The 24,992-nt window shown below is 41.5% G+C and overlaps 1 protein-coding gene across 1 annotated transcript; it reads right to left on the reverse strand.

Annotated features, from left to right (window-relative positions):
* Window positions 1-684: 684 nt before the first annotated feature.
* On the reverse strand, window positions 685-24,992 carry OLFML1 (olfactomedin like 1). Its single transcript, XM_053562585.1, has 3 exons — window positions 24,466-24,992; window positions 21,442-21,730; window positions 685-2,229 (listed from the first exon to the last, which is right to left on the reverse strand). Exons 1-3 carry the CDS (start codon window positions 24,592-24,594, stop codon window positions 1,439-1,441), a joined length of 1,209 nt encoding a protein of 402 aa, XP_053418560.1. The 5' UTR covers window positions 24,595-24,992; the 3' UTR covers window positions 685-1,438.

Here is a 24,992-nt window from a genome sequence, read left to right on the forward strand (position 1 = left end):
CTGGGTACATCCATTCTGCCAGAGATCTCAAATACTATGGGGAAAAAAAAAAAATCTATGTCTTCTGCCTATGGTCCCATCCTGAGCTTGGCAAAGATGGGAAAACAGCTGCAAGCACACAAAGCAAACCCTCTCACATGACCAACCTGGAAAGACAGAGGCCTGGGCACATGACACAGACTGGCACAACAGCCTACACTTGTAACCCGAACTTAGCTGAATTGGACAAACACATGGGAAATACTGTGAAGCCCCTCTTAAGAGGCACGCTGCCCTCTGTGCCACACAGCACGCCTGCTGTGGTGGAGAGTTGCGTGCCTGATGTCTGGCTTCTATCCAGATTCCACGATATTTACCAAGGGCTTCATTGTGCTGGGGATTGTACATAGTAAACCCAACACAGGCAGCATTCCCTGCAATCTTTTATGCTGAGGGTCTATAGACAAATATAACCTACTGAGCTTATTTGCTTAGTGTCACTTTTATTGTATTTAAAGCAAGAAGCAGCAGCAGAGGACAGCAAGGCAAGATGAAGCTAGAGGTGGAGTCCCACCCTTAGGTTGGTTTTCTGGAGGAAATAGCTTTGAAAGGCCTGTAGAAAGGTCTTGTGCAGACATGAAAATGGCTAAAGGGGCAGACTATTATTCAGGCTGAAATGATGAACACAATGACTATAAACGACTGGGTGAAGAAACATCCATATTTAATGCTTTCCTGGGGAATAGAAAGACTATGCGATTTGTAGTATTTTGTAGATCTTTCACTTTGTAGTTGTGTTACTTTGAACGACTCACCTAAACTCACCTTAACTCTCCTCATCTCTATAATGGCAATTGTAAAGACTTGTGCACAAGGGTGAGATAAGAATTAAATGATGTGTAAACACTTTGTAACTGGAAAGTAGTATTCAGATGTTAATGTTTTTACTGTATTATTACATCCATCTAGCTCAGTGGAAGGGCAGGGATGGGGAAAAAGAGATAAAAGCTTAATAAGAAATAGTACTTTGGTCAGACAGTGAAAAATAGGAGAAAGAGGGAAGAGCCTGAGAAAGGGCAGAAGAGAGAGAAAAGCCAGTGAGTATTAGGAGTGGCATACAACTCTGAATGTCTGGGACAAGAGGGCAGAGTTGGGGTGAATGATAAATATCAGTAAAAGAAAAGGCTAGATGTAAGCTGGATCAGAATGCTATCAGCCTGGAGAGCCAGGAGGTTTGACTAAGTAATGCATGTTGTAGAAAATTGCCCAACGATAGACTGTCATCTAAACTCTTGGAAGATAGCTAAGGCAGTGGCCTCTGGGAAAGGATGCATATGTACTCCCACTTTTAGACCCTTTTCTGTGTGTGATTAGAGGGATCACACACTGTAAAGGGGCCATGTGGCCTCAGTGTTCTGGAGAGCAGCTGCCACAGCCACAGTGCTCTGGCTGTATTGCATCACTTTCGGGACAGCTTTCTCTTCGTCTGAAGCTTATAAATGATCTGGCTTCCTTCATTCCAGGCATAAAGCTGCTTATCTCTGGGGTTGTAATGAATCATGGAGTGACTTCTTGGCCTCCTGGGGAAGAACAATTTGGGTAGGTCTTGCTCACTGATAATTCCCAGAGGGTCATAGGTGCAGGTAATGCGATGAGGGCCCTGGCCACCAGAATTGTAGACCACATAGAGAACTCCACACAAAAGGAATGAGGCTTCGGCATCCTGGCTTCTGCATGGAGTGTCCCATGAGTGTTCTACTCCCAGTGTGCCTGGCTCGATTTTTGTGAGAACCAAATGGCCATAGGTGCCTGGCCCTGAGTGGATGGCCCAGAGCCCATGCTCATCCACAGCTAGGTCAATGTAAGTTGAGGGAGAGTGTTGGTAGACCAGTGCTCGGCCAACCCCTCCTGGGAGCAGCATTCGGTCCTCCACAGTCCTCTTCTGCAGATTATATTTTATTATCTCATTAGCAGTCCCTTGGTTGTGAAAAAATAGAAAACCTTCATAGACCACTTGGCCTGTTCCCTGCCAGGAAAGTGTGAGAATTAGCTTCCGGGGAGGTGGCTTGGTGCTGTCCTCCATGAACGTACGCATGTTCGCAAATTCCCAAACAGTGTTGTTTCTAGATCCAATTAAGATATACACCTTTGGGGAGTTACTGATAGCATCTTTCATCCAAGAGCCATGTGTGTCCATCGTCTTCTTCACTATTTTCAGAGACTTTATGCCCATCAGCATGTTGTCACAGCCTGGCCAAACAGGGAAAAAAAAAAAAAAAAAGGTTACTTTATAAACATGAGATATCTACTTTCTAGCAGGCTCAGCATGCCTGTTGAATCCTATTTCCTTTCATCTCTAATACTGGTAGGGAATATTTTCAGTTCTACTGTGAAATGATGGTCATTAGAAAAAGAAATTCTCTTGCAAAATCCTAGAGCAAAAATGCAATGTAGGCATGCATTTCATTTTCTTAAGATAAAGGATTTAAATATCAGCAAAAAGCCAAGCTCATTCTCACCTGTTCTCACAGATTGCTTTCTTTTCTTCCTTAGTGTCTAGAATAGTTATTATACATAGATCAATCACAAATTAAAGTATGATTTAATTAAAGAATAAATGAATAAATGGATCTCTGTTCAGAGAGTTACAGTAATTCTCTTCAGGATATAAATAGCTCTTTGTTGTGTTAGAGATCCTGTTCACTCTCTAGAGCACTTGGAACTGGCACCATGAGAATGAAACTAGGTGGGAGGCAACCTAATTCAATTCCATTTACCAAGAATTATTGGGTATTGACTAGGTATTAGTTCACAGCGCTCCCACGAACAGTGTTAAGTATCGAGGATGAAAAATAGAGTATCGTTCCCAAACCTTGAGAAGGCATGGTCTAGTGGGGGATTCTGGTCCTTGGCACTACCATGTCATAAGAGCGCTAATACATTCATGGATGTACAGCTCCACTAATTAGCTCCACTAATTAGAAGACCCACAAAAGGCAAGGTACTGAGCTAGGTGTTACAAATGGGGATACAATCATAAATTGGGCATGGTTCTTTCTTATTAGGTATGTGACTAATTAGAATATAGGCTTAAAGTGGAATTTTTTAGGAAAGGACAAAGAAGGGAGATGCCATTTGAGGCAGGAAAGAATCTGCTTTTGAACTGGACATTGAAGGATGGAGTTGAACACTCAGAGGGGAGTGGGAGGAGCATTCCAGATAGTTAACAAAATTACTTTAGGTAAAGTGTATAGAGTTTAAACTAATGCAAGCTAAATACTTGTTATTGCCTCAAACTAGATGCATAAAGCAGTTTATTTGACCTTTGAACAACACAGGTTTCAACTGTGTGTGTCCACTTAAACACACATTTTCTTCTGCCTCTTCCACCCCTAAGACAGCAAGACCAGTCCCTTTCCTTTTTCTCCTCCTCAGCCTACATAATGTGAAGCCGGGAAGGATGAAGACCTTTACAATGATCCACTTCCACTTAATGAATAGTAAATATATTTGCACTTCTTTATGATTTTCTTTTTTTTTTTTTTTTTTTTGTAGAGACAGAGTCTCACTTTATGGCCCTCGGTAGAGTGCTGTGGCCTCACACAGCTCACAGCAACCTCCAACTCCTGGGCTTAAGCGATTCTCTTGCCTCAGCCTCCCGAGTAGCTGGGACTACAGGCGCCCGCCACAACGCCCGGCTATTTTTTGGTTACAGTTTGGCCGGGGCCAGGTTTGAACTTGCCGCCCTCTGGTATGTGGGGCCGGCGCCTTACTTTATGATTTTCTTAATACCATTTTCTTTTATCTAGCTTACTTTATTGCAAGAATACAGTATAACTATGACATTCAAAATATATGTTAATTCAACTATTTATGTTACCACAAAGCTTCCTGTGAACCGTAGGCCATTTGTAGTTCATTTTGGGGGGAGTAAAAAGTTATACATGGATTACTTCATGGTGAGTCAGTGCCCAAACCCCCATCTTGTTCAAGGTTCAACTATAGTAGACTGAAACCAGCAATAGGCCTGGAATCTTGAGGGTGAGGCTAAGGGATATGGATTTTATTTTACAGTCAGGTAGGGAGCTACTAAAGTTTTTGACCAAGCCTGAAAGAAAGGCTGTTTTATAAGCTTAAGTAGGCAGTCTGCATACAATGGACACTTGAGAGCAAGATCAAAATCAGGGAAAGCAACTAGGAGATTATTTCTGTGATCAAAACTGATCTGGTTTAGACCAGAAGGAAGGAAGAAGAAAGATAAAGTAAACAGAAGGGATTTACATTTTTCTAGCTCTTCACTGCAACTTCAAACTATTATTCTTTCACCTTTATGCAAAAACTCTTCTATATCTCATGCTTTGTTTCTTACGTTGTCAATTCCTCCACATCTTTCAATTTTCCAGAACACTATCCCATATGCATAGAGCACTTCTCACCTCTCCAAATACGTGGAAACTTACCTTTAAACCACTTTAGCAACCTCCTCCAATGGCCATACTCTGGATCCCCCATCCCAGAGATTTCATATAAAAAATCTCTAAAACTCCAATATCCGACCCACTGCAACAATATCTTATCCCCCCACTTCTCATTCCTTTGCTCTCATTGCTCTACTCTTCCACTTCCTCATACCCATCTAGTCCCTTGTCCTCTACTTTCCACAGGCCATCAGCCCTCTGCTGACCTCATCTCCTTTCTTATCCAGCCTAGACCATTGTAATAGCTCTCACACCAGTACCCTCACCCTATGAACCTTTTGTAGTTTTTTTTGGCTGGGGCCAGGTTTGAACCCACCACCTCTAGTTTATGGGGCCAGCACTCTACTCCTTTGAGTCAGAGGCACCGTCCCCACCCCATCAACCTTTTGTTGTTCCACAGTACCTACCCCACAAAAATTCCACAAAATTGGTTCAAACATCTGCCTCTGCCCTGGAAAGCTGAGTGTTGGTGCATATCAGTTTCACTACACATGACGGGTCTACAACCTCAAGCAAACCCTAAATACCAAAATACTCTCCATGGTTAAACCTCATCCTGTAGCTGTCTTACATCTCTTCTCTCCACTACCCTGGCCAGTCCCTTCACTAATAGCAAATTAACTACTTTGAAAAAATAAATGTCATCAGGCAGGAACTCCCTCTACTTCCTGTCCCTCACTTATAAAACTCTAGTTGTTCCTACAATTGCCTCCCTCCCACACATCTTAGAAGAAGTTATATTGTTTCTCCTGTCCCAGACTAAAATAATCATCTTTGTTCTGATCCCATCCTTTTTTGCCTTCCTCTACACTCCTTTGAGGAATTATCTCCTTTCTGTTATCTTTAATTTATCCTATATTACTAGCTTCTTAGCTGTAGCTTGTAAGCATCTTGCCTGTATTGAATAAAACAAAACAATTCTTCAACTAGGTACCATTTTTAGTTACTTTGCTCTCTTTCCATCATTTTTAAGCCAGCTTCTACAGAACAGTCTGTCTTCTTTGTATCTATGTCTTCATTTCCCATCCTTTACTTCACCATAACTCCATAGAATCTGCTCTTCTTTTTTTTTGAGACAGACTTTAACTATGTTGCCCTTGGTAGAGTGCAATGGCATCACAGCTCACAGCAACCTCTAACTCTTGGGCTTAAGCGATTCTCTTGCCTCAGCCTCCCAAGTGGCTGGGACTATAGGTGCCCACCACAGTGTCCAGCTATTTTTTTGTCGCAGTTGTCATTGTTGTTTAGCAGGCCCAGGTTCAAACCCGCCTGCCTCGGTATATGTGGCTGGCTCCCTAACCACTGAGCTACAGGCACCAAGCCAGAATCTACTCTTCATAATGTTACCAGGGACCTCCAAACCGAAAACTCAAATAGACTTTTTATGTCAATATCTTACTTAATATTTCTGGAGCATGACAGTATTTAGTTCCTCCTCCTTGAAGATTTCTTCTCCCTTGACCTTTGTGTTCCTCCTGCTTGTTTCTCCTTTGACTGCTTATGGCAGAGATAATTCTCCATGTTCATCAAATGCCATTTTATCTTCCTCTTCCTACTTACACATACAACTACCTTTCACAACCTCTTTTGTGATTAGGTCACATCCATTGACTTGTGTTCTGCCCAATAGGATGTAGACAAAAGTGGTATAAGAACTTTGTGCTCAAGAACTCGTCACCTGTCATTATCTTCCCTCTCCTCTTTCCATACTCTCAGCCTCCCTACTGGATCATTCCCATCAGTAAACAGGCTGTAAGATCATCTGTCTTGGGAAAACTTTCTAGCATAGCCCCATTTATCTGGTCTGCTTGATAATAAAATTCCACGAAAAAGGAGTTTCCTCATCTGTAATTATCCCCTAAACTACTTTAATCATGTTTGTCCTTTATTGCTCTAAACTCTGCTGCCCATACCCCTAAATCAAGTTTCTCTCAAGGTCACCAACAACATTCCTATTGCCAAATCAAAGGTCAATTCTGTCTTCACCCTATCACCCTTGCAGCAGAATTTGATTATTTCATCACTACCTCCCCTTGAAACTCTTCTTTTGATTCTGGGACACCTCTCCTTGTGTTTGTCCTTCCATCTTTCTGGAATTCTTTTACTTGGCATGCATTGCTGGTCCGTTTTTATGTGTTCTGTCCTCAGACCTCTTCTTTTCTCTACCTATAATCACTTTCTAAGTCATCTCATTCTAACTCATGGCTCTGTTCAATAGTAATTGTAATAGTAATAGAAATTCAATAGTATTTCTAAATAACGATGACTTCTACTCTTGTATCTCTAGCCCTATCTGGATATCTACTTGGTTCCAAACTCATTTATCCAGCTGCCTATTGAATTTCCCTACTCTGTACTCTTCCAACCTAACATGTCCAGAGCAGAACTTTTTTTTCCCCAGAGTTTCACTATGTCACCTCAGTAGAGTGCTGTGGCATCATAGCTCACAGCAACCTCAAACCCTTGGGCTTAAGTGATTCTCTTGCTTCAGCCTCCCAAGTAGCTGGGACTACAGGTGCCCACCACAATGCCTGGCTATTTTTTTTTTTTTTTTGTAGTTGTCGTTGTTTAGCAGGCTCAGGCTGGGTTTGAACCCACCAGCCCTAGTGCATATGGCCGGCACCCTATCCACTGAGCTACAGGCCTGAGCCCAGAACAGAACTCTTATTGTACTTTATCTCCCAAACTCTCTTCCTTCCTAGTTGTCTGATCTCAGACAAGAACCATCGACCAGGTTTCTTACCTTCAAATTATTTTTGATTTCTTTCCTTCCATCACCCACTAGCAAGTCCTGATATGTGAATAGTAAAACTTACTTTTAAATTAGGATGCTCAAATAAAATGCCCAAATATACATGTTATTCTCTACCTGACATCTTCTCTTCCCCTGTGATGATCATCAATCATCACTTTTTGCCTCGACCACTACAACAATCTCTAATTTGTCTCCCTGCTTTTACTCTTGCTTATCTATAGTACATTCTCCACTCTACTCTCCATATAGTATGCATGTGAGTGATCCATTTGGAAACATAAATTATGTGGTTGGCCTAGCTAAACCCTTTCTCCTATCATGCTTGGAATGGAATCCTAACTCCTTGCCCTGGACTCCAGGAGCTACATAATATGGCCCCTGCCTGTCCTTGGGACTTTATTCTGTACCCTCCTCCTCTTGTTCACTGTGTTGCCATTACATTGGCTTTCCTCCCATCCTGCGCTCAGGCCAGGTTTTTCTCTGTCTCGGGGTTCTTGCACTTGCAGTCTTCTCCCTGGAGTGCTCTTCTTGACCTTCCCACAGCTGGCTCCTCCTTAACCTTCAAGTCTCACATTCAATTTCATCTCCTGAAGGGGCTTCCTTTGACCACTCTATCAAAATATATCTACCCTAAAATTATTGAACATAGCACCTTTCTTCCTTGAGATCACTTATCACACTCTTAATTATTTTGTCTGTGTATTTACCAGCTCATTATCCATCTCTTCCCCTTCTATACCCCTACTTCTATTCCCACGTCTTCCTGTATAGTGTCACACTCTAGTGCTTGACAGTGCCTTGGGGGTTAAATAAATATCTGTTGGATGAATGAGGAAAATAGCCTCATTGAAGCAGATATTTTTCTTGAGTCTAAATAGCACTGCACATCCGGAATTCTCACTACAGCACCATCTTAAGTAAATAATAATTTGAAAAGTACTTTTAAGCTTTTAAGATACTTCCAAATCCATTATTTCATTAAAAAAATCTGACCCAAGTTTCTCATGAAGGGAACACAGCAGAAGTGGGGGAAGGGAGCAACCTTAGCTGGAAAGAGCTGAGTCCCAGAAAGTCCTTTCATTCATGTCCTCACTGGCCATTCCCAGGGGCACAGAGGCCTTGCCCAGTCCACACTGTAGCCAGAGCTAGACTTGGGATGAGCTGCAAAAGCCTCTTAGCCAGTTTCATTAAGTCCCATTTGTTTATTTTAAGTCCTTCAACAGATAACCTATACTTTGTGAAAGGATATTTGCATATTCTGATTCAGACAAAAGCTTGATAACTAAGATCTACAGAGAACTCAAATTAATAAACATAAAAAGTGCCAACAATCCCTTAGATCACTCGGCAAGAGAGATAAATGGAACCTTCTCTAAAGACAGTTGAATGTCTAACAAACATATGAAAAAATGCTCATTGCTCTAATTCTTAGAGAAATGTAAATCAAATGCAAAACCACCCTGAGATATCATCTAACCCCATTGAGAATGCCCTCATCACAAAGTCTCAAAACTGCAGATGCTGGCATGGATGTGGAAAGAAGGGAACACTTTTGCACTGCTGGTGGAACTACAAATTAATACAACCTTTTGAAAGGCAGTATGGAGAACTCCAAAGAACTCAAGTTAGGCCTCCCATCTGATCCAGCAATCCCACTGCTGGGCATCTACCCAGAAGAAAAAAAATCCTTTTACCACAGGGACACTTGCACTAGACTGTTTATTGCAGCTCAATTTACAATTGCCAAAATGTGGAAATAGCCTAAATTCCCACCAACCCAGGAATACTATTCAGCCATCAAAAAATGCAAGATTCAGCTATCAAAAAGATGGAGACTTTACATCCTTTGTATTAACCTGGATGGAGGTAGAACACATTAGTCTTAGTAAAACATCACAAGAATGGAGAAACAAGAATCCTATGTACTCGATTCTGATATGAGGACAATTAAGGTCCTAATACACGGTGGGGGGTGGGGGATGGGGAGAGCTGAGAAAGGGGTGGGGGAACCGGGGGTGTGGTACACCTTTTGGGAGCGGGACACAATTATAAGAGGATCCTTATCTAACAAAAGCAATCAATGTCACCTGGTTCTGTGTACCCTCACTGAATCCCCAACATTAAAAAAAAAAAAAAAATTTAAGAAAAAAAAAGCCTCTTAGCCATTCCCTGCCCCCATTCCTCTGCTGATGTGCTTCTTCAGCTTGAGGGTTTCTCTGGGTGGACACTATCCTGGTTGGCCTGAGCTCCAGGTAAGGTGGTGAAGCCTGGGCCATCTGGGAAACCCATGCTTACAGAAGCAGCCAATGGAAGAACTCCCTGCCACACTGAACTGTGATGTGGATAATGGGAATGAGCTGCCCTGTTTACCAGGGCCCCATCTCTACCTGAGCCCAGGAGACTCTCTTTTATTGTTCACAAGCTGAACCTGTCTCATGTGAAGACTCTTAACTCTCCCAGATTCTATGCTGATCCCCGAGGATGCATAAGTGAAGGTTTAACCCTGCATGTGACTATAGAGGACTTTTGTGGGATGAAGAGAGGGTATTTGTGGGCTATTAGAAATTCCCAGAAGCTGTTTCCTATTAAGGAACAATCACAAGGGCTAGGAAAGTTAATAAATATCAGACATATAATGTACTTGGTACTGTGGTAGGCACTTTATTTACATTAACTTGTGTACTATTTTAAAAAAAGCTTATTAAAACTTTTTTTAGAGATAGCAATGTCTCTTTTTTTAGCAATGTCTCCCTGCATTGCTCAAGCTGAAGGGCAATGACATGCACAGGTATCACACACTACATCCTTGAACTCTTGTGTTCAAGTGATCCGTCTGCCTCAGCCTTCCAAGTAGTTGGGACCACAAGCGCAAACCAACAGGCCCTGCTTTTTTTTGGTTAAACATTTTTTTAAATTCTTAGTTTTAATTGACAATAATAACTATACATATTGATGGGAACAATGAGATGTTTTGATAATAGTTAAAAATGTGAAACTCATGTAATTCTTAAAATAAATTTAAGTGGTAGACAGTTAAATCCCATTTTCCAAGTAAGAAAAAACCAAAGCTTGTATAAGTTACTGAGAGAGGTCACACAGCATAAAGTGATAGGGATGGCATCCTCTAAGCTCAGTCAGTCTGAACTGGGAGCCAGCCCCAGGGGCATGGTGGTGGGTGTGCACTTGTGTGTTGGGAGGGAAGGAAGAACAGTTACCTCTGCGTGTGCCTGGAGCAGGGTGGCTTGGACAGTGAGCTCCCTGGGAACTCATCATAGGATATGGACCTTGACTAAGAATCCCCCCATCACTCTCGCCTAGGGGAAGCCAGCAGACTTGCAGCCCAGCTACAAGGACTATGTCTAAGAATAAGGCATGTTAACATTGCACCCATTAGAAAATGTTCATTTAAAATACAGCAAAACTAACACAATCATTCTTCTTTCTCCTCTTATTCTTTTCTAATGCAGAAATGTTGGGGAAATAACAAAAGAGAGTGTTGATATATGGTTTTGATCAGGGAAATAACAGTTCTGCAGAAAAAGAAACAGAATTTTCCCCATGTCCCTTTTGCTCCACTTTGGTAGATGAAACCTAAGTCTAAGAGTCAGAGATCTGAGTGGTCTGAACTTGGCCTCTGGCTCTCCGTGTGTTCCCCGAAAAGCCCCTTTGTCAATACAGCTTTAGTTTTCTCAACCATAAAACAAAGGGGTTAAGCCAGATGCCTTTTATACTTTCTTCAGGGCTGATAGTCTCTAAATTTTAAAAATTCTTCATCTTTTGGAATTGGGGTAGCATCTATTTTGTGTTCAAGTAAAAGGGTAAGTTGAAGCTCTCTGCTGTGCTTCTTTTCAGAAGAGATAATTAGCAAGAAGAGAAAGGTGGAGAAAGGATGGGAAATAAATTTAAAACCTTTGAGTCCAGCCAAGATGCAAATTATTTAACAGAGACAATGGTATCCGAGGTTCCACTGGCAAATCAGAAAATGAAAAATATGTGGTTTCCCCCTCAGGCAGAAATGCAGGCAAGCAATTAGAATAGAATTTGACCCAAGACCTCACAGTAAATTCATACACAAATATCACTTATTTGAATGATTTAAATATTTCTCCCCTTATTTAATAACAACACTCTTCAGATCTGTTGAGATTGTCCCTCTACAGGAGAGTGACTCAATCTGAGTTATACATCAGAAACATTGATCTGGCTGCTGGTGGGAAATGGTATGGGGGTAGAGAAGGACAGAGGGAGACAGGGAACGAGTTTGTAAGCGTAATCCTGAGAGGTATCCAAATAGTGATGGGAATGGGTAGTTAGAAAAAGAGAGGTCAGATCTTAGTAACAGATCGCGGGAGCCAGGTGATACCAATCCAGACAGACTCAAGGATGGGGTATTGGATGCATGAGCTAGCAAGAGGACAAGCAGGTTTGTTTGGGAAGAGTGACGATTCATTAACAAGAGAATTCTCCTGAAACTGTATTTTGACTGCTTCTTGAAATACTGTTATACAATTGGACTTTTTCAACCACCTGGATTGCATTTGTGTCAATAAACCTTTGTCAATACCTACCAAGTGATAAGTAGGACATTAGGCACTGAGAAGACAAATATGACTCAGACTTGTAGTCAATTATAAAATTTCACACTATTACAATAAAGTTGTCAGAGAGGAGTTATTCTAAAAATTAGGGCTACTTTATGCTGTTTGCCCCCAGAGTGAGTTCATATATCTCAGCATAGCACACAGTTAATCAACTCCCTCTCTTACCATTCACTTGCCTACCACATTGGACTGATCACTAGTCACCAAACATAACATGGTCTCCTACAAATTTGAGACTTTGCTCATACTTTTCCTTAGCTCAGTTTCACTAAATTGGGATGCAAAGTCCCATGCTTCTGCAAAGGAGTTAGTTGCCTTTACTAGCTGAAAGCATGTAGTGCGGTCCCTTCCAGGGCATTTATCACTCTGACTTGGAATTGCTTATTTACTTTGTTTCCTTGCCAGCACTGGAGACAGGGACTGCGTCTTATTAGTTATTTTATTCTCAGTGCCTGGACACAATAAACAGAGTGGCCATAAAATTTGCACATGAACTTTATGGCCACCCTGTATATCCATCTCTCTCACTATTCAAACTCTTACTGCTCACTCTCCAAACTCAGGAAACAATTTGATTTAGGTAATGAAGTATTTGTCAGTGTCCACACTTGCTATCCCAACTGTACTCTGCCAACTTAGAAATCTAAGAGATTAACAGCTGACATTTCACTGAGTGCTTCAATGGATAGATGACAGGAAAACAGGGAGGCCAGTTTGTATAAAATGATATTCAGTGAGCCTTAGGGCCTGTGAGTCCAGGGCTAGAGTTTAAATAAGGCCAGGCATATAGGATGTGCTCTGTATGTTGGTTTTGGTGAATCACATAGAATCCTTTAGTAAATCCATCGGGTTTTTCTAGGTTCTCAGCACTAAATTCAAAATATTCCATGGCACCCAGTACTGAACCTTGATAGCTTTTGATGATTACTGATAAATTATGAACCCCTTGGTGTGTGGCTCTTCATTTTCTTGGATGTATGTGGCACAACAACATTGAGTTGAGAACTTCAGGGGAGAGTTCAGAAGCTGGGAAGACGTGCAGGGTATGATTGTGAGTCCAGTCTGCATCCACCACGGGTCCCTACAGCTGGAGTCTGATGACACAGACAACTTGCTTCCACTGCCCCCTTTGGGAAGATTCCAGCTCTCCTTTAGCTCATTTTCATCTATAGTACTTATTATGTTCTGTTTGACATGTTGTTAAGTTTATCTGTTTACATATTTATTCTTTGGCTTCCTTCAATAGAATGTCAGCTTAAAAAAAATAAAGTATAAAAATAAAAGCAATGAGAGTAGGGTCTTGTCTTACCAGCTTTATTCACTGCTGCACATCCTATTCTCAATAGAATCTGGAATATACTATAATGTCTCTATTTTAATTATGAATATGGTACATATCAGTACATATAACCAACCTCCACAAAGCTGGCTGGGGACTTGAATAATTTTTAAGACTATGAAGGATTCCTGAGACTGAAACTTTGAGAACTGCTTTCCTACAACATCCAGGAAGTGAAATATGAAAATGGGCTGTCCTCTGGAGAATTTCTGATCAGACTGCTTTCACTTTGCATCATTTATCAACATCTTAAGCATTCCAAGGTTATGATTTTGAATGTCTCACTCTTATTTAATTCTTTTTTTAAAGACTAAACTTATTTTTGTTTTTTTTCCATAGCTCTTTTTTTTTCTTACCATACTAAAAAGGATAGAAAAGTCCTCAATTTCTAGCTGCGGTACTGGCATTCTCTTATGTGCCTAGTTAGAAGAGACGGAGTCATTGTGATGTTTCCCTATGGAGTCTTCCAGTGAAATCAATCTCACTTCACCCTATTCTTTTTATCTTTTCTCTGTGACAGTCTAGGGTCCACTTGCCTAAACCTGATCTTTGCAGCAGCCTTCTCACTCATTCTGTGGTGATGCCTCCTCAAAACCATCAATCACACCAACACCCAATTCACTGCTTTCATTCATATAAACATTTGCATTTGACCTCTACTTAGAGGTCACAGTGGAGAGGTGAGCACTAGAACTAGACTTGGAACTTGCTTTTCCCAAAAGGATGTGGTAAAAGTGACAGGCAAAGTCCCCGGAAGCCCTGTGTGCTTCTGCCCTTTGTCTCAGGCATCTGCCTCGATCATGAAGATGAACCCAGGTCAGCCTCCTGCAGGATCAGACGCCATGCAGAGGAGAGCCCAGTCATCCCAGCTGACGCTATCCTCACCCAGCCATCCCTAGGCAACTGACTGCAGGTGCACAAACACACCTGCCCAGCCACCCTGTTGATTCCTGAGAAATAATTAATGATTTGTGTTTGAACCCATTAAGTTTCAGAGTGGTTATATAGCGTTATTATAGCAACAGATAACTGCTACAGGATGGGGTGAGAGATTCTGAACAGACCTAGAGACAGAGATGGGTATAGTGTGTCTGGGATGGTGTGTACCCCTGTATGTAATAGGAATGTTTGAGTAGGAGACAGGAACTCTGAGCCACGTGTTCTTCATCTGAAAAGAAGTCGTAATAGCATTCACAAAACAGGGCTGTCATGGACATTGGACAAGATAACAGGCAAAGGGACTGAATACCATGCCCTACAAATCGTTTGTAAAGAACTCCTCCTTCAGGTCAGAAAACATTGATCTCCTACTCTGTTCCAGGCTCCACGAGGGAGTTGGGTAACACAGTATGAACAATGCAGGCATGCACTAAGTATATTTTGTGTTTTCAGAATGAGAGGTCAGACGGAAGGCACCGAGAACCAGGCAGATGGGGATAGGCAGCAGCGGGGCAAGAGGAAGCTGAGCAATGATAACACCTCTGTGACTGTCAGCTCCTTAGCTACTTTTATGATAAAAGTAAACACAATGCATAAGGTGCATACCACATTCATAGTTTTTTTTTTTTAATTCATTACTTTTATAGAGAAAACAAATTACATAAAACTAGGCTGGAGTCTGGATGTAAAGGACTTTCTTTCTATGTTATTTTATGGAGTTTGCTCTATCCTGCAAGTTGTAGTTGCCATAGGAGGGGATGAAGCAATGATGTGGGAACTCCAGCAAGATTATTCTTGTGGCAATACAAGATGAAGCCCTGGGACAGGGAGAGACCGAGACAGGAAGATCAGTTATAAGGCTCTTGCAGAGGTCAATGCTAGAGATGGTGAGAGCGGTAGATGGAAATAATGCATCCGTGAGATATCCAGAAGGAAGGATCTTCTGGATATGGTCACTGGTCACATGAGGGCCAAGGGAGGGGGGTGCTTCTAAGATTTCTAGCCCAGGAGAGTGTGTGTGGAACTATTCTGTTAACTGATCAAATAGAGGGGAAAGCAAAGGAGCTTTATTTTTTTGAAAGTTAATGAAGAAAAGTCAGAAAACTATAAAATAAGGAGTTGGGGGAAGAAAATTGACCTTTCTTAGCCAGAGTTTTATAGAATGATTTAAACCAATCTGTTTGTGAGTAGGAATCAGATAGCAACCAAGAAAATAGACATGGTCTTTGTACTGTGACCCATGATGAGATGAGAAATAGCACTTCTAGGCCCAGGTATCTGCTCTCAGACAGATCACTCCCATCTATGTGCTTCTGACAGTCCTGGTGATGGCTCCGCTGGCTTTGGTCTCTTCCTCCTATGTACCTTCAACCTCCTCTACTGCCAGTCTGTTCTGTAACCGTGGCTGGAGTGAAACTCCTCTGAGCTCCGACACTCCTCTACTTGTCACTTCTCAACAGGACAGCACAATGGGAGAGGCTATACTGTGCAGGAGCCAGCCTGCCTTAGCCTGGGTCTCATGTCTGCAATCGATTAGCTGTGTGACCTTGGACCAACCATGTATCCTCCCTGAGTTTTGGCTTCCTCATCTATAAATGGAGCATAATTAGAATACCCATCTCATAGAGTTGGGAGCATTGCATGATGTAGTCATTCCCATAGGGAAACGCTTCAAGATTATAAGCATGCAGTAAATAGTACTTGCTACTACTTACATTATTCTCATTCCCCACAGTTTGCAAGTGGGAACGAGTTTAGCACAAAGGAGCTCTGCCCTTGTCTGTTGCTTTCATCTTTTCTCCACAAGTCCTTCCTTCACCTGAGCTCTACTGAACAACTTGCTCCACAGACATACTGAGCCCAATTATGCCTTTGCGCTGCCACATGCTATTCCTTTTGTTTGAAATGCCCTTTATTCTCCATTTAATTAGCTCTTTTTCATAATTAAAACTCTGCTTGAGTGTTACTTTCCAGGTTCCATAGTCCCCTCAATTTCTGGAGCAACCCTGTCCCTGTCTGCTTAATGCCTGCCCATGGACACCTGCTTCTGGACACCTTAGGTATACCTCCATCTGGGCGGTCATCACTGCACGCTGTTCTCCTGGGTTTGCTTAGATGGCTTTTCCACTCATTTGTAAGCTCAATGCCAACATATTTCTAGAATTCAGCTAGAAACTAGTGGAATAAATGAATGAGTGATAGAGAGAATGAATGGATGTTCATACCCCTAGAGCCACAAGCTAACCTTCTGTTAGTATTCATAATGACAGGACTGGAGGTATCCTCATAGACCACAGGCCTCTCAGATAGATAGATAAAGAAAAGAGGGAGACACAGGCCTTTCTGAACCACATGGTGACCCCTGGGTGTGGACTTTCCAGGAGAAAGCACAAAATGAGCTGTACTGTACACACACTTCTAATGTTGCTGGCCCATGAATGCAGCAACTCTGAGTGCACATGGGCACATGCATGCGCACACACACATACTTTCATGTTCTCCTGAATTGTACCTGCATCTATATCTTCAATCCTCTCTTTTGTGGTAAACACATCCGTTGCAAATTAGTTATTCTTCTCAATATTTTATTTCTTGCATTACAAACTAATGGACCTTAGGAGTTAGCTCACAGATATGTCTTATTTAATTTATTGTGTGTTTTTGTTTGTTTAGTTGTTTTATTATTTTGTTTTGAATGGCTTTGAATATAGGGCATGCACATTTATATTACCTGAGTGGATCCCAGATGCATTTAAATGTATAGCAACAGACTTTCTATGTTGAGATGTGATCTAACAAAATATATGAGTTACTTAATTCAGCAGGGTGAAGGTTATTTGAGGGAACTTGTATGCACCCTTGCAATAAAAGAAACTGGAATACAACAGGAAATAAAATCTGCTATAATGGCTTATTTTGACAGCCTTAAGACTTTTTCTTCACAAGCTATTTACAAGTTAAAAAGAGGTTAATACTTTTACCCACACAAGAATGCAGCCCATGGAATCTTCCAAAGACTTGTCAGTTGGATAAATCCTCAATCTGGATGCCTGAGACATCTGTGCTTTGCAATAAATTGTTAAATGCAATGCAAAATTTTATTTTAGTATGACAGTTATAAAGCAAAGATTTTGAATAGTTGGTAAATATAAGTTAGATTGCATTCAAGTAACTTTCCTTTAGTTGCATTCTAAATTGTGTATGTGTGTAAAAGAGAGGATGGAAGAGGGATGGAAGTAGAGAGGGAGAAAGAGTTAGAGTTAAGATTCTAAGATTTTTGCTTAATGCTCAGAAGATCCCTGGGGTTGAGGCCCTCATGTGGACATCATTTTGGGATCATCTCTAAATAAAGGCTGAAGACTTGAAGGAGCTTTATAGGGAGTGGCTTAACTATAGAGAAACTCTCTCTATCTTACTTATTATCCCCAGTATCTGGCCCTTAGTAGTTGCCCAAATAATATTCCTAAAGGTTTTCCAAACAAACTTCCTTTTTTTTTTTTTTTTTTGTAGAGACAGAGTCTCACATACCACCCTCAGGTAGAGTGCCGTGGCATCACACAGCTCACAGCAATCTCTAACTCTTGGGCTTAACGCGATTCTCTTGCCTCAGCCTCCCGAGCAGCTGGGACTACAGGCGCCTGCCACAACGCCCAGCTATTTTTTTGTTGCAATTTGGCCGGGGCTGGGTTTGAACCCGCCACCCTCGGCATATGGGGCCGGCGCCCTACTCACTGAGCCACAGGCGCCGCCCCCAAACAAACTTTCTAAATGTGTATATGAAAAACCCTGTGATCTGACTTCTGGCAACACCTTCCTAGCCCATCATCCCAAGGTGTTTGCCCACACAAGGGTGCTGACTTGAGTCTTTAGGATTTTAGTTGAAATTGTATAATTGGCATAGCCCCAAGGTAGAAAGATCAGAGTCTTCCAGGAAGAAGGCAAGTAAAGCTAGTTAGCAGCCTCAATTGGATTTCCACCCCCGGTGTACCTGCCCTATGTAATTACCTCCCTGTGGGTGTGGGTTAGGACCCGGACATAGGACAGGAAGGCACTCTGATGGTGCTACCGTGTGACACAAAGGTGAAGGAATTTTACAGATATAAATAAGACAAAAATCAAATCAATAATAAATAGGAAGATTATTATTGGGGGGGTACTTAATCTGTTAAAAATCCTTAAATGAAGTACTATGTGCTTCCTGAAAGGAAGCACTCTCCTCCTGGCCTTGAAGGACCAATAACCATGTTGTATAATAACTACTTATGGAGAGGGGAGTCCTGTGGAAGCTGAGGGCTTCAGTTCTACCACTATAAGCAGAGGACCTAGTTAGCCGTGTGTGGACCCCTGACCCACAGAAACTCCAACGTAAAAAAAGCTGCACTCTTTTAAGCTTCTAAATCTGTGGTAATTTGTTATATACCATTAGAGAACCAATATAGGCATAGTTACTGACAGAAATAGCAAAAACAAAAAAAGAATAAAAAAGCAGGTGACATAACATGTAAAATACAAAACAGTGCATGGTAGGGAAATCAACTGGCATTTTAGTGTCTACCCCTGGACAGAAACCTCTGAAAATGATGTTAGGGGGGCACAAGTCACACAGCTGTGATTGTTTATTCTCAGTTTGTCTTTCCCTAAGCTGAGCTCTGTGTGGCCTCTGCCATGAGTATTTCTATAAATTTCTATGGTCTCCGCCATGAAAGGGCCTGACCTAGACTCTGGGAAGATAAAAATGAGGATGCAAATATGATTATGGCCTGGTTAAGGAGTCAAATACATACAAATAAGTGTGGTTGAGTATGTGAGATGCTCCCTTGGAAGCTGAAGGGCCTTTCCTAAATAAAAAGACTGGAAGATTTGAATGGATTTTTTGTTGTTGATAACTGACGGCAAATGGCAAAAAAAAAAAAAAACACAGAAGAGTAATGTGATCCATTTTGTGTTGTGGAAGGTCTATATGTCCGTGGTCCTCAACTCTCAGGCTGCAGACCAGTATTGGCTTGTGGTCTGTTACATCACTGCTGAGCTTCACCTCCTGTCCCAACACCCTTACCTACTACATCCATGGAAAAATTGTCTTCTATGAAACAAGTCCCTGGTACCAAATAGGTGGGACTGCTGGTCTCTGTGACAGCAGGAAGACCGAGGGAGGTAAGAGAGGTAGTAAGAGAACGTACATGGGATGCAGATGCCTCCCATGCACCCCTCCATCCCTAAGGCACAGCACAGGGACCATCCAGTAGTGGGCGCAATAGGTGCTGCTCATACATAAACCAACAGATCATCAGATGAGAGCTCCAGAGGCAGCAAGCATGGACCGCAGAGCTAGGAAAGAGACTCTTTCAGGCCTCCAGGGTCTGGGGCATGAAGCAGAGGATGGAAGTTGAAAATCCATCAGGTCCAGTCTCAGGACCTCTGTTGAACCAGAATAGAAAGAGGTAACCTCAAGGTCAAACAGGCTGAGAGTATCCAGGGATCAGGAGCAGCTCAGGGATCCAATCCAGCACCACTGTTGAGGCTTGGGGTCCTGTCTGCCCCCCAGTGTGAACGTTCATACACATTCTAGCTCAGGCCACATTAACACCCAGTCCTCCATCAGTTTTTTAGGCAGCCTCTGTCCGTAGTCTGCTGGCCCATCCTCACCCCTTTCCCCCTCTCCTTCTCTTACACCATGCTTATTCCCAGCTGCTCCTTCTCACGGGATGATTCATCTCAGGATCATGTCAGGGCCAAAAAAGGATTATTCACTTGACCAACTCGATCAACTGCTCCATATTATACATCACGCATCCTTCTCTCTTTATTCTGACTGAGGGATACAATGTTCTTTTTTATCCCCTCTGCCTGTGCTGCCAATCCCTCCATCCATTCACTTGTTTTGTTCACTTACTCACTGACAATTATTTATTGAACAAGGATATCATTCTAGGCACTGAAGACACAGCACTGAGCATGAAACAGAGGTCCAGGCTCTCAGAGAGCTGATATTATAGATGGAGAGGTAAAGAACAGGCAAACAAATGAACTAAAAGATTTCACAGTTATAAGCACTCTGAAAAAAGAAAAGAAAAAACACAAAAAGCAGTAGAGTAATTAAGTGTTCCCAAACTCCTCGGTTTTCTATTTCAACATATTTTACTCCAGCCATTAAATGACCTGAGCCCAAAGCCTAAGAAGCATCCTGAACTCATCTCTCTCAACACATCCTTTACTTTTAATTACCAGTCACCAAATCCTGTGGATTACAGCTCTCAATGGCTCTCAAATCCATCTGTTCTTCTCTGGCCAATGGCATTTAATGATGACACCATCTCTTTTTTTTTTTTTTTTTAGACAGAGTCTCAAGCTGTCATCCTGGGTAGAGTGCCGTGGCATCACAGCTCAATATCATCTCTTTTTGCCCAAATTTCTACAGTATTACCCAACTGGTCTCCTCCCTTTGGTTGTACCTTTTTTTCTCCGTATCATGACCCTGCTTAAAATGGTTCAATGTTTCTCTATGGTTTCTGCAGTCAATGTCAACACCTTTAGCTTATAAGCACACTAGGTCTCTCATTACCTGTCCTGCTGAAGTCTTCATCTGCTTCCCTACACTCACCTCCCTACACATCTGTCACTCAGCCATATTTAAAGGTCTACACGTCAGAGTGCGACACCCCTCATATCCTTGGTGTATTATGCCTTCATTTGAAGTGCTCTCTGCTCATTCTTCTCTAACTTCTTTGCTCAAAACTTAAATCAAGTGTTATCTAATTTAGGAAGATGCTTTCTCTCATGGTGACCATGGAGTTCTTATAAGGATCACAGTGAGAAGATATGTTAATGGTCTGAAAATAATTTTGATATATTACAAGATTGGAGATAAATCCCTTGGATATCACCATCCCAGACAGCACACACAATAATAATAACTGCAGTTCCCAGCTCTGAGGGTTGGCTATTGCCATTTCCAATTTCAGACTATTAATTGGCACAAAGCAGATCTCTATTCCCTGAGCAATGGTTGTAGAGTCCACCAATCTGCTACTCTCCATGGAAAAATATGGGGCCACACACCTCCATCAAACCAAGATCCATCAGGTGGTGGCCTCCATAAGCTGACCTCTGACATTGGAGCCCTGCCTTGACTTTTTAGGGGATAGGCACTCTGTGAAAGGAAAAGCTGCTTTCTAAGAATGGATTTTCCTTTAGACACCTGTTCCTGAACAGCTTTCTTTCCCAGCATACACACACAAAACACACATCCAATTCTTAGGCTCATCACTCGGTCAGACTTTCTAACTGCACTGAGTCTGTTCTGAGCCTGATAGTCCCTAGAAGGGGTAGGAAAAGATGTCATTCTCTTACTTGCATTCAGAAGAGTCTGAATCTTTTTCTCTTCTTCAGCTTCTTGAAGTAGCTTTTCTGCCAGTGTTTTGTCCTCTGATTCTACGCACACATCAGATTCTCGAAGGTATTGTAGGTAGTCAATCTCCCGTTGGGCACGTTCAACTCTCAGTGCCAAGGTATTTACTGCACTCTTATACTCACTGGTGTAGGTCTGACATCTCCCCAGCATAACGGATATGTTTTTTGAGAACTCTTGGAAGTCTCGAATGTATGCCCTCGTTGTTTGGGTACATTTTTCCAGCCCTTGCTTTAGTCAGAAAATAAATTCTCAAATTATTGCTAGTAATTTAAATTACCCAAGTAATACAAATAATAGAAAAATACAAATAATCAAAAAGGGGAAAATAAAAATCATCCATAATTTCTAAATTCAATGGTACTATTGATACTTTAGACTTATAGGGGTGTCCAACCAATGGTGGCCTGTAGGCCACATCAAGATTATTTGAGAACTGTTTTGTTTATCTATAGTGTCAAATATTGTGAAAAGTATGCATGGGCCTGTTTTTGTGTGTGTGCTCACCATCTTTCATTAGTGTTTGTATATTTAATGTGTGGCCCAACAACTCCTCTTTCAATGGGTAGCAGAAAAGAAAAAAGGTTGGACACCCCTGCTAGAGTATCAATTTTTAAAAATGTTCCCAACCATTTAGTCATACAAACATATATATGTAAATATTATAAAATGTGATTTTTCTATCTATATGTTTATCATGTTACATTTTAATTTGATGATATATTGTGAACATATTTCAATACCAACTAATATATGTGTATACCTATAGCATAAATTTAATAAGAGAACATTCCTTTGAATTGATATCCCATTATTTATTCTGTTAGACTCTTTTTGGTGTACATCTGTATATAGTTTTCAATTTTTTGTCATTCACAAAAGACAAGAAATAAAAGTATTTGCATTTACATCTTCATGCACTTATCTGGTTATTTTCTTAGTATAGATTTCCATAATTAAACCACATCCCCAGTACTTGACCTAAGACCAATATCTAGTAGTACTGAAGAGATATTTGTTGAATGAAAGAATAAAGGACTAGAAAGGGGACTGAGGAGTCAAAGAGTATGTGTACTTAAAGATCATTTGGCACAATTTACCAAAATGCTCTCCATTAATGTAAAAATTTATACTCCATACACCATTCGCAAAGCTATTCATTTTGAAGTGGGAGAAAGAAAGAGTGAGACAAAAAGAAAATTCTTCCCTAAATCCCTATCCTTTTTTGTTTGTTTGTTTTGTTTTGAGACAGAGTCTATGCCCTAGTTAGAGTGCTGTGGCATCATAGCTCATATCATCAACCTCAAACTCTTGGGCTCAAGTGATCCCCTTGCCTCAGCCTCCCAAATAGCGAGCGCTACAGGTGCCTACTGCAAAACCAAGCTAGTTTTTTCTATTTTTAGTAAAAACAGGGTCTCACTCTTGCTCAAGCTGACCTCTAACTTCACTAATTCCTGAGCCCAAACAATCCATCCGCCTTGGCCTCCCAGAGTGCTAGGATTACAGGTCTAAGCCACTGTTCATGGCCCCTATCCTCTTTTTTCCTACCCTTCTGACACACACTCCTCAGGCTGGGAATTAATTATATTACTTTGTTGTTAAATGTCTGCACTGGCTAACTTGGCTTTACCTTCAGGTCAGGACTAGGGTGGGAAGACCTCTATAGACCACATCTCTTGTCTTTTTTCAAATCTATATCAATAGCTATGCAAAGTCTCAGCAGTCCCTTCTCTGCAGACTAACTAACTCTTAAGGTATTAAAAATTTTCCGGGATTTGGCTGGCTCTACTCTTAGGGCAAGTCGATGCTAAATGCAGAGAGACCAAGGCTGAACACCATTCTGTCAATTTTTTTTTTTTCTATTTTTTTTTTTAATTTTTTATTGTTAGGGATTCATTGAGGGTACAATAAGCCAGGTTACACTGATTGCAATTGTTAGGTAAAGCATTCTGTCAATATTAAGGAGGTGAGACGGAGAAACAGGGTGTCTGGGGATGGAATATTTTGTAATATTTCATTCAACACCTCCAAGCCTCAGTCTGTTGGCTGTACAAACTTGGGAAATGCTTTTAGCTTGCTGTACAGAATTATTTTATCCTAATGATAAATATATGACCAATAATTTGGATGTGAATATTTCTCGGGAAAATAAAGAAAATAATTATTAGACATATGAGTGTCTTCAAAAGAAGATAAATAATTTATCTGTTTAACTTGTACAAAAGCAAGGCATCAAGAATGAAATAATACCAGGGTGTGGCAAAGGATAGGGTTATATTTGCCCTGCGGGCCTGTCCATGCTATGAAAATGCTGGGTTTTGTATATTTTAATGAAGTGGTAGCTTAAATGTCCAAGTCTAATTTCACAAAAGAAGTAATAGGTCCTCGGTATACTGATATCATGACTTTTTATAGTGAACTAATGACTTCTCATAAAAGGACAAAAGGAAAAGTTAAAAATCTATTATTATCTTGGTACAGTAAAATATGAAAAAAGAGATCCCAATTTTTAATTTCCATATTAAAAAAAATGACAGTGAAACTATATTTTGGATATATATCATCATGCCAGGCAATGTTTTAACTAGGGATTAAATCTTCAGAATATCTTTAGGAAGGGGTGGGAACCTGTGGCCTTCTGATTTCAAGATCATTCTTTTTTAAGCATCAAAGGAGGTAAGAAAAGCTTCATCTTTATCTGTTGCACCCATTTTAATGAAAGGATTTGCTATGTAAAATTTGGATTCAGTCAAGAAGCCACACTTAATGACCAGGAAGTCCACAAATTTCCTTAAGGCTTCCCCTCCCCACCCCCTCACTGGGAGAACTTAAAAGTGTAACTCTGGCAATGCCTTTACCAATTACTATCTGGGAAAAATGCATTTCAGTAGATAAGAAAGCACAGGTGACATAAAGTGACTTCCAGGAGGCATGTTCCCTCTCCAAGGTGCCCAAATGCCACCTACCTCTAAGACTCGAAAGCGCTGGTAGATGTAATGCACCATGCCTGGGTCCTGGGCACACTGTGGAGGGGGCAGAAAAGCTGCAAGAAACAGAACCAGCGAAGCGGAAGCTCTCCAAAGGGCCACCATCATCCTGCAAACCACCACGGGGTGGAATCTCTTACGCTGTAGTTCCCTAAGAAGATTCAAGGGTCCAGGTGGTGGTCTCCTGCTTTCTACCCGCTGCTGTGGCAAATCCTCAAAAAACAGTACCTTGTACAGCCAGAGAGCGAGTCCGCTTGTTATTCCACCCGACGCATGATCTCAGTCTGCAAACTGGTGATCAAGTCCAGCTGTTGGCGAGCTGGTCCCTGGAGGCCTTGCAGGCCAACTTGTGGCAGAGAGTGCCCTGGGTCCAGCATCAGTTGCCCTCACCCTTCACACATAGGGACCCACCCCAGGTTAGGTGGCACGCTTATGCTTCCAGGCGTGTGTGTGTGTGTGTGTGTGTGTGTGTGTGTGTGTACTGGGGTGGGAGTGGAGAGGGCTTC

This window comes from Nycticebus coucang, chromosome 14, assembly GCF_027406575.1.
Source record: "Nycticebus coucang isolate mNycCou1 chromosome 14, mNycCou1.pri, whole genome shotgun sequence".
NCBI lineage: Eukaryota > Metazoa > Chordata > Mammalia > Primates > Lorisidae > Nycticebus > Nycticebus coucang.